The following is a 10,700-nucleotide window of genomic DNA, read 5'->3' as shown; positions in this document are numbered from 1 at the left end:
TTAAGACAATGAATGTCAGTAACAGCTGGTTCCTTGGAGACTGAGGTAGTGCTTGTTTTTGTCACTGTTACCTTGTCGTTGAACCAAGATTCCTCCCTGCGAAACCTTTTTATAAATGTCTTGTCCAGGTAAAAAAAGATACAATGAATGGCTTAAATAATACCTGTTTTTATTTTGTATTTCTTCCCCATGACTTGCATACACTCTTGTACAGTATCAGAACAGGTACAACCATGTATACAATCAGACAAACAAAAACGAGTTGTCTTGTGTCTTATTTCTTATTGACATGAATCTGATGTGGGACTGCCAGATATTGTGGAAATCATTTGGTCTGCCTTTGATGTTACAGTAGGACCTAAATCTTGTCCTCGAGGATGAAGCTAGATATTTAATTTAGCCACTGTGTTCAAGTAGGAGGATTGTAGATTTACAGAATAATGTTATGCATTTCTTTGCTGCATACATAGACAGATCAATATATATTTTTCTGATACTTATTCCATGGATCTAGTTCACGAGTACCAAGCAGACACAAGCGAGGCGAGGCAGGGGTTGAAATCTCTAAATATCACTGTGAAAGCTGCTAAACTCGCTGTACTGCTGTGCTCTTTCCCCTTTGTGATTGTTAGGCTACCGTAATCAGTCATTAACTAATTGTTTTTACTTCAGAGAACAATAGGCCAACTGCTCTCAAAGACAAACTCTGTAACTCATAAACCATTATCTTTCAAAGTATGAACACTTTTGGTAAGACTTCTGTTGCCCTTTTCAAAAGTGTTCTTCCTTGGCAGCTTTTTCGAAGAATGTGAATATTTTTGTATGTCTGTGTGTGAACATGAACTCAGCTGCTCAACACCTTTTTGTCTTAGGGTGAAACTAGATGGGGTGTGCAGAGCCTGACGAGAGGGAGGGAGAGAGAGGAGGAGTGGAACAGGTGTACTGAATGTTCTGGATGGGTGGGGAGTGGGAGGGAGGAACCGACAGAACAACATAGCAACAACCTTATAAAGGAAAAGATGCTCCCTCTCTCTGGCTTCAGTTCATACAGCAAGTGAAGTCAACACCACAGTCCTCTCAGACAACATGCTCAGCCTCATTAAACTGCCCAGAGTCTTCACCATCCACCAAGTCCCAAAAGTAAGTTACTTTACTTCACTACGTTTTAGAATGACAAATCCTACAATATTATTTTCAGAGTCGAGGTTATATTTTATATTTAAGTCCAGTTAATTCAGAAGTTGAACATGTGGACATGGAATTTGAGTCTTGTGTTTATTCTTGACACTTAGCATGTCAAGAATGTATCATTGTGACTCCCCTCAAGAATCCCCTACTTTCACTGGGAAATATGTCAACATCATAACCATTGGGTTTATAGTAAACAGGTTCCTCTCCATATGTATCTAGATATAGCCTACTACTGTGTGGTGAATGAGTGTTGGCCAACTGTGCAGTAACCCTGGGTTTTGTTTTGTTTAGGTGTTCCATGAGGACAGCATCATCTCAGGCTACCGACACCCTCGCAGCTCAGCCACTGACTGCATCCTCAGCCTCTTCCAGCTGACCAATGAAACGCTCAATATCTGGACACACTTCCTGCCCACATGGTATAGCCGAGCGACGCCTGTTACACTTACGGGGTTCCTTGTGAACGCCACATAGGGGCACATGTTTTGGTCACACTTTTTATTTGGATCGTCCCACACAAGATGCTCTGTAGATGGTCATACTATCAACAAACTATCTGTTTAGCAATTGCTTGCTAAATTTGGCTTAGGTTAGGTTTATTATCATGGTTAGGGTTAGGGTTAGTGGATAGTTATTTCAATCAAACGTATTTATAAAGCCCTTCTTACATCAGCTGATGTCACAAAGTGCTGTACAGAAACATTGACATTTGTTTACAGTTATTGAACATCTACAAACCATCTACTTGGGACTATCTAAATAAAGTGTTACCCAGCACTAACACACCTAATTCAGGGTTGAATGGTTATTAGTTCATTAGTGGAATCAGATGTTTACGTGCTGGGTAAGAACTAAAATGTCCTGTCACAGCAGTGGCATGTGTCCTTAAGACAGAGTTGTACTAAATTCAAAACTTTAACATCCTTCATTGATTAAAACAAATTGAGCTCTTTTCCTTAGATTCTTTATTCAAAAAGTCTTCATCCCCAAAAAACAATGATCCGTATAGTTAAATGTGTGTCAGGTAATCCTGTGAATTTGAGTTAATAGGAGATGGGGGGGACTTCTCAAACTATTTAATAACCTATATAACATCTCTTTGAGGATCATTGTAGTATTCAATGCAGACCGAGACGAGAGTAAACAGTTGAACTTTTCTCTCATGTTTAGTGTTATCTTTATCATTTGGGTACGAACAATTAACATAATGTCTTTCAATGACAGAAAAGAAGCAACTGCATATTGAAACATGCTCTCTCACTCTCAATTCCCTGGAACAATGTTGCTTTGGATTTGGACTAAACCAGAAAACGTGATTAACAGGTTTTATTGAATAGCAGCTGAACCATATTCCACAGGCTTGAGGCCTTCCACAGGAAGTGGTAGTTGATTAGCAGTGTAGCATGGTGTATGTGACTGTCTACCTGATGACAGTCGTTAAGACACTTGCCTCTGCACTGCAAGGATCAAGGACTCCCCTTTCTATTTCTCTCTCCTCTCACAGCTCTCAAATGAGTTGCCACAATTAGTGAACAGCTCAGTGTAGCGATGGGGAAAACCACAAATAAGGTTTATTTGTTAATGAGGTGTGCAGAGACATGGAAACACAGCCTGCTGCCTCTGTAACTACTGTGTACAGGCCAGGGAAAACCTTGTGGTAGATACAGTAACTCACTGTGGTTGACTGAACTGGAGAATACGTTCATCTTACAAAAGACCAAGCTGGTTAAAGGGGATTTAAAAAAAAAATTTTTTTTAAAGCTATCACTGTGCTGTTTAGGCAAACAATCCAAAATAATGATTTCATTTTGAAGAATCATAATTAACTTGCATTCTGATTGAATGCTGAAACAAGTACCACAAAATTGTTAAAGGATTGCTCCCCCGATAAACAATTGGTCCTGAAGGAACGTGTCATCCAGGGCCAAACTAACCCTCTGTGTGTCCTGACAGGTACTTCTTATGGAAGCTGCTGACGGTGGTCCTGAAGGAACGTGTCATCCAGGGCCAAACTAACCCTCTGTGTGTCCTGACAGGTACTTCTTATGGAAGCTGCTGACGGTGGTCCTGAAGGAACGCGTCCTCCAGGGCCAAACTAACCTCTGTGTGTCCTGACAGGTACTTCTTATGGAAGCTGCTGACGGTGGTCCTGAAGGAACGCGTCCTCCAGGGCCAAACTAACCCTCTGTGTGTCCTGACAGGTACTTCTTATGGAAGCTGCTGACGGTGGTCCTGAAGGAATGTGTCATCCAGGGCCAAACTAACCCTCTGTGTGTCCTGACAGGTACTTCTTATGGAAGCTGCTGACGGTGGTCCTGAAGGAACGTGTCATCCAGGGCCAAACTAACCCTCTGTGTGTCCTGACAGGTACTTCTTATGGAAGCTGCTGACGGTGGTCCTGAAGGAACGCGTCCTCCAGGGCCAAACTAACCCTCTGTGTGTCCTGACAGGTACTTCTTATGGAAGCTGCTGACGGTAGTCCTGAAGGAACGCGTCCTCCAGGGCCAAACTAACCCTCTGTGTGTCCTGACAGGTACTTCTTATGGAAGCTGCTGACGGTGGTCCTGATGCGAGACGTGTGGAGCGACTCGTTCACATGGCCCCTCCTGGTGTTCCTGATGTCGTGCTGTGTGTACCCGCTGGCCTCTAGCTGTGCCCACACCTTCAGCACCATGTCAACACGCGCACGACACATCTGCTTCTTCTTCGACTACGGAGCTCTGAGTCTCTACAGCCTGGGTGAGTAGACATGTCATAGAAATGGAATTTGCTTCAAAAGAACATTGTTGCCCCTAGCGACATGACTACTATGTTATGCAGGTGTATTCCTAGAGGGAACGGCATTGTATGGATTCTATCTAGTCAATGTATAAAGTTTTGAACCTGCAGGTCTTTTAACTGAGAGTCCTTGTATGATACCCTGATGGAGTTAGAATGGGTAGGAAGCACAGGAGGTTGGTGGCACCTTTATAGGGGAGGATGGGCTCGTGGTAATGGCTGGAGAGGAATCTGTGGAATGGTAAACATTGTTTGATGCCATTCCATTTGCTCCATTCCAGCCATTATTATGAGCTGTCCTCCCCTCAGCAGCCTCCACTGGTAGGAAGGGAATGTAGTCTCATTCAAATGGATGTTCTGTGGTGGGTACACTGGCCAGTCATACTTTTAATGTACAATTTGGAGTGTTGGATTGATCACATTAAACATCTATGCCTGTTTCATTTAATCTAATTCTGTGGTTTCCCCAATCCCAAATCAACCCCTAGTCGCTTGTTAAAATGCCTCCTTACAGATCTGATGGAAGTGCATGTGTGTAAGATAAATGGCACCAACTGCCTGGCCTACCACAGGCTCTATGACCATATTTGGCCCATCCATTCAATCCTTTTGGATTTAGGAGTGGCTTACAAAAGGTGTCTAGGGGTGGCAGTAGGGGATGATCTGGAACAACGCATAATGGTTTGCATTTATATAGCTCTGCACCCAGTTTTAAAAATCCCTTTGTGTGTAGCAGGTCTTGAACAGGACATCATGTACAGTCAGGGTAACTATACCCTCAAACTAACTCATGTGTAGCACCAACCTGCCATACAAAGGGCGTTATTAGTTATGGAAATGCATCCAGGAATGTGCTTAAGCACATGTACCATGGATACTGAGACCTGGACCAGCCAGTCCTCAGATTGGAACCTACACTTCTTCCAGCATCTGCATGCTGAAGGGTGACAGTGTGTGTTTTGTATACACACGTATGAATGCCTTTCCCACATGAGTTCCCACATGGAGGATCTTAATTTGAGCCAGTTTGCAACAGTAGGAAAGATCCCCTGGAACAGGGTGATCAAATTAAGATCCTCCATCTGTATGTGTGTATATTATACACCGATATAGTCTATGGTATATACACATAGTTTGCAGTACCTGTGTATGCACACACATGTTTATGTATTTGTGCATATTCCTGCATGTATGGTTATGCATATTTGATTCCCTCCAGGCTCTGCCATAACATATTCTGCCTACGTGATTCCTGATAAGTGGGTGAACAGTTTGTTCCACCAGTACTATATCCCCATCGCTGTGGTAAACACTGTCATCTGTACCGCCTTAGCCTGCTACTCCAGGTAAGAGAGCTTTCTACTGGAAGGCCACTGTTGTTTGCAGGTTAGTGTTTTTCTCGTTCTGGAGGCAGCTCTGCAGAGTGGTCACTAGCTGGCACAGCCACAAAGTCATCAAATCTGATTTTAAACCTTAACCCCAACCTTAACCACACTGCTAAACCTAACCTTAAATGAAAACCAAAGAGCAAATGTTTGTTTTCATGAATGTTTACAATATGGCCTATCTAAGGGGAAAATGCTCAGTTCTGCCTCCAGGACAAGACTGGTGACAATAAATGTCAACCTGCCTGTTGTTTAGCAACCACTCAATCGCAGGCATCTCATAGTGCTAATGAGGATATTGTATAATTAGCTCTGGGTTTTAAAGGAATGTGATTGTACAACTTGACTCCTAGCTTTGGGAGTTGTGAATTAATAAGATTACAAAATAACAATGTTCCTCCAACCAGAAACAATCACATTTAGTCTAAATCCTACTGTGTGGACTCATATTTGACATGAAACATTTTAATGTACATTTCATGTAGATTTGATACACACACTGCTGTTATGAATTAATTTGGGGGAATGAAACTGCTCCTTTCAGTTCCTTTCTGTCAAAATATCATCAAATCAAATGTATTTATATATCCCTTCTTACATCAGCTGATATCTCAAAGTGCTGTACAGAAACCCAGCCTAAAACCCCAAACAGCAAGCAATGCAGGTGTAGAAACACGCATGATAGGTGGCAAATTGGACCTGTCTTTTACCTCAGTTTAGCTTCACTGTGTAGCAGCTATTGTGACTTCGCTTGTCATCGCACACTAAGCCTACACATTGTTGTTAAAACGCACACTGACTGGTTTGGCTACCTTTCTTCATAATTATTACTGAGTATTCTCTGCTTGATGGCATTCTCACAATGCTTCTCCCTCCTCTTTTCTGCTAAGGCTTGGTTTACCATATATCCAATATAACCATCACAGCATAAAAAGGTAAACATCATGTCATGCGTTTTCTTTTGCTATCTGTCAACTGCTGTGCTACTGCTAACCTAACTCAGTGTGCTACTGCTAACCTAACTCAGTGTGCTACTGCTAACCTAACTCAGTGTGCTACTGCTAACCTAACTCAGTGTGCTACTGCTAACCTAACTCAGTGTGCTACTGCTAACCTAACTCAGTGTGCTACTGCTAACCTAACTCAGTGTGCTACTGCTAACCTAACTCAGTGTGCTACTGCTAACCTAACTCAGTGTGCTACTGCTAACCTAACTCACTGTCTATCACAGGAGGTTGGTGGCACCTTAATTGGGGAGGATGGGCTCATGGTAGTGGCTGGAGCAGAATGGGTGGAATGGTTTCAAATACATCAAATGCATGATTTCCATTTTCACATATGTAGACACTGGTTTGGTGCTGGAGATAATGAATATGAGGTTGAAAAGTGGTGGAGTTGCCCTTGAAATATTAGTGGCACTATGCACCTCCCTTTTCAATTATGTGGGTGTGAGCTAACAAAAAAACATGTAGGCCTCGTCACTCCATAGATAGACTATCAAGTGCAGTTTTATTTGGAAGAGGTGGTAAGGAGAGGGAAGACATGTACAGTAGTTAGCAACAGATCGCGTGTTCTTTATGTGAAGAGGGAGTTGGCTTCATTTACACTGGAATGTGTTTCAAAGCTACAAAAACAGAATCAATTTTGCTAATCTGATCTGACAATGACTCAGCAGTTATATGATTGTGTGAAAGGTAAGGAGAGCAAGTGAGTGAATTTAATTAAAGCCGTGCATTCGGAAAGCATTCAGACCCCTTGACTTTTCCCACATTTGTTACCTTACAGCCTTAAAAAAAAAACGTTTTTGCTATTAGACTAGAAATTGAGCTCGTGTGCATCCTGTTTCCATTGATCCTCCTTGAGATGTTTCCACAACTTGATTGAAGACCGCCTGTGGCAAATTCAATTGATTGGATAAGATGTGGAAAAGCACATGTCTATTAAGGTCCCACAGTTGACAGTGCAGGTCAGAGCAAAAATCAAGCCATGAGGTTGAAGGAATTGTCCGTAGAGCTCCGAGACAGGATGGTGTCGAGGCACAGATCTGGGGAAGGGTACCAAAACATTTCTCCAGCATTGAAGGTCCCCAAGAACACTGGCCTCCATCATTCTTAAACGGAAGAAGTCCACTGGTCTCAATACTCTCCAAATGCACTGTAAGTGATTTGTGACGGGAATATAAAACCAGGAAAATGTCCTGTGTAATATTTAAACAAGATGAGTTCATACTAGATACAAAAATGCACTGAAAAAGTGTCTATTTGGGAGCAAGTTCATAAAGGCTACAGTTTATTCCCAAATTCAATAACGGGAAATGGGTTTCTAATCATTTTAATAACCTTGCAACAGTAATGCAATATTTTGATCCCTAGATGCTGTTAAGAGCATCTTCTATTCATCTATCCTTAATGCACAGAGATGGGGAACAAAGAGATGGCATACGTTGATTAATTAAAATCCATAATTATTTGCAGTGTATAACGAATGTGCATGGAATTGGCTCATTGTGATGACTGATAAAACAACCATAACTTTTTTTTCCTTCAGATTCTCAGAGTGTAAGAGCCCAAAGTTTGGCAAATTTCTCCGCATTCTAGCTTTCGCATTACCCTACCTGTTCGACAACATTCCTCTCTTCTACAGGGTGAGTCATTACATTTCTCACCCCTCTGTGACAGACTTCTTCTGTGCCTGAGGAAAAGTTAAAGTATAGAACAGTGTTTGTCATATTGAAGTGTACTGTGTCAATGTTTGATTCATGTGATGTTTTTATCGTTTTTAGTCAGATCATGGGACTAGGGATGAAAATGAGCTGAAGCTAGTATTGTCTGATTATTGTACGACTATATCTTTTGAAACCTAGCAAGCTCTGTACACTTTGTTGTCTGGTTAATGGTATAATTATGGTCAAGTCAGTGGAATGCAGGTGTACGTTTAAGTATTTATGAACAGTTCTGAAATTCTGTATGCACAGCTATTGGATCTTAATTTGACCAGTTTCTCACAGCAGTAAAATAATCCTGCAGCAACAGAAATGATGATTATAATTATAGATTATAATTCATGGACATTTTTGTATGGGTTTATACGTTTTATGTTGGGGCAAATCAAGTCTGAAATTTTGAACTGTAAATTAAAAATATTTTTTAAAGCTCAAATACACTACAAGTTGGTGTTTCCTGCTGTATAGGAAATGTCCTGCAACAACCGGGTGATCAAATTAATATCCTACACCTGTACCATGCTATCTTGGTTCAACAGCCATGTGGAGTATGACTGTGATGAAGCCTGTCACGTGACGTGAGGATAATACATTCTACTGTGTTTTGACAGCTCTACTTGTGTGTGGGTGAGGGCTGCACTGACAACGATACCAACGCTCTCCACCACACCCACATCGCCCTGGCCTTCTTGACCGCATTCCTCTTCGCCACACACCTACCAGAGCGCCTGGCCCCCGGCAGCTTCGACTACATAGGTCAGTGCATGTGCATGGTCTATCTGGAAAGGCTGCTTGTTTGATTAATTTCAGAATGATTTGTCACTGTATTGTGCAAGACTTGTGGTAATAGTGGATACTGATCAACACTGGCTTGACATTAGTGGTACGACATATGTAGCATTAAAACAACATAGTATTCTTTATATCACTGCCTCTGGGTCTCACTGTGCCTTCCTGTTTCCCCCTTATGCTGTGGAGGCCGGTTCCTCTGTTGCTGGCCAGTTACAGTTCTCCTCATTGAGTTCCGCTTCGTACCTCTCCTGTACCAATACTACTGTAGGTATTTAACCACAGTCCTTTTGCACCCTCTGCAGGTCACAGCCACCAACTGTTCCATGTGTTCGGCATAATCGGCACTCATTTCCAGATGGAGGCCATTGAGCAGGACATGGTGACGCGACGCCCGTGGCTCCTCACGTACTCTCTGCCCATCACCTTCACCAACACACTGGGGGCGGCACTGCTGAGTGTAACCCTCAGCCTTGGCATCATCTTCCTCTTTAGTCTGCCTCTGCTCTGGTCAGCCACCCGGGGAGAACACACTGAGAAGACACAGTCACATCCAATAGCCAAGGGCTGCCAGTACCACTAGCACTAGCCACATGCTAATGACAATGTATATGGGATGTAGGAACTGGATGGTTCAGTTGGTGGAGCATGGTGCCTGTAATGCCAGGATTGTGGATTTGATTCACAGGGCCACCCACAAGAAAAATGTATACAAACATGAATGTAAGTCACTTTGGATAAGAGCGTCTGCTAAATGGCATATATTTGTATTCTATTACTATGATTAAACTGGACACTGTGGTGGGGGTGGGCTTGGGAGAAGAGGTGAACAACTGAAGTGAACCACTATGGCTTCTTGGTGTTGGACAGAGGTGAAGTCCTGACAAGATACAATGTGGAAGGAGCAATGAACTGTTCTTCACATTGTCAACACGGATGAATAAACTGGTAGCTGAACAAGAGCTCCATATATACTGCAATGAGGGACAGACAGAGTTAGTGGTATCTTTGGTAGTATTACATTGACTATAGGACAAGTACACAGTACTAAACACGTAGGCCTTGCTTTTGTTCGCTGATTTACCAATGCTACTGAGGAGCAGAAAGAGACTGGAGCAGTTGGAAGTCAAACTGTATATGAAGAATCAATCCACTGAGGAGCAGGAAGAGACTGGAGCAGTTGGAAGTCAAACTGTATATGAAGAATCAATCCACTGAGGAGCAGGAAGAGACTGGAGCAGTTGGAAGTCACAAACTGTTTATGAAGAATCAATCCACTGAATGTTACATGAAGATGAATTTTCAATATTCCTTCAATTTAGTTTTTCTTTTTAAACACTATTTTTATACTAAATATATTTATCACTTGATCATTTTTATACACAAACAATGGATATGTACCACAAACACATCAACAATTTTAGGACCACAGTCTGTAGCCTAAGGGCTGTTAAGTAGAGGGTTTTGGTAGTAAATTGTAAACTAAAATCAGCACTGAAGGATACAGTAACTTATTAATGAAGTGTACAGTATGTATGATGGTCAGCTACTAAAGTGAAGCTGCCTTTTAGAGATAAAATTATACATGTCAGATCTTTTCTGTAAACTGTTAAGTACAGTATTATTTAAAGCATCACCAAGACATCATAGTTCTCCGTTACACATTAAACGTTTTCTTTGGCTCCTGTAAATCTTGTCTCATTTTAGTTCATATATTTTGAAATGTTATTTATTGTGAATTCTCATAAATAAAAGGTGTCTGTGTATTACCTTGAAATAAACTAGGGAGTAAAAACATCCTGTGAATGCAACACATGAACTAGGCCTACAGCAAA

The 10,700-nt window shown here is 41.8% G+C and overlaps 1 protein-coding gene across 2 annotated transcripts; it reads left to right on the top strand.

Moving 5' to 3' along the window:
* Positions 1-987: 987 nt before the first annotated feature.
* Positions 988-10,556, top strand: LOC121845509 (membrane progestin receptor gamma-B-like). 2 transcript variants are annotated; one of them, XM_042317014.1, is made up of 8 exons: positions 988-1,140; positions 1,483-1,610; positions 3,725-3,930; positions 5,189-5,315; positions 6,245-6,289; positions 7,902-7,998; positions 8,688-8,832; positions 9,171-10,556. In XM_042317014.1, the coding sequence occupies exons 1-8, from the start codon at positions 1,087-1,089 to the stop codon at positions 9,446-9,448; spliced, it is 1,080 nt and encodes a 359-aa protein (XP_042172948.1). In that variant the 5' UTR covers positions 988-1,086; the 3' UTR covers positions 9,449-10,556. The 2 variants fall into 2 exon arrangements, with proteins under 2 accessions (XP_042172948.1, XP_042172949.1); XM_042317015.1 differs by lacking the exon at positions 6,245-6,289.
* The last annotated feature ends 144 nt before the right edge of the window (positions 10,557-10,700 follow it).

Source organism: Oncorhynchus tshawytscha, unplaced genomic scaffold (assembly GCF_018296145.1).
Source record: "Oncorhynchus tshawytscha isolate Ot180627B unplaced genomic scaffold, Otsh_v2.0 Un_contig_3847_pilon_pilon, whole genome shotgun sequence".
NCBI classification, from domain to species: domain Eukaryota; kingdom Metazoa; phylum Chordata; class Actinopteri; order Salmoniformes; family Salmonidae; genus Oncorhynchus; species Oncorhynchus tshawytscha.
This window is presented reverse-complemented; position numbering and strand designations above follow the sequence as displayed.

Excerpts from the sequence above, each read along its gene's own strand:
- LOC121845509 (XM_042317014.1), top strand. The coding sequence starts at position 1,087 with ATGCTCAGCCTCATTAAACTGCCCAGAGTCTTCACCATCCACCAAGTC. Across the intron at positions 1,611-3,724 it reads ACACACTTCCTGCCCACATG|GTACTTCTTATGGAAGCTGC; the intron begins GTATAGCCGAGC and ends GTGTCCTGACAG. Across the intron at positions 6,290-7,901 it reads AACCATCACAGCATAAAAAG|ATTCTCAGAGTGTAAGAGCC; the intron begins GTAAACATCATG and ends TTTTTCCTTCAG.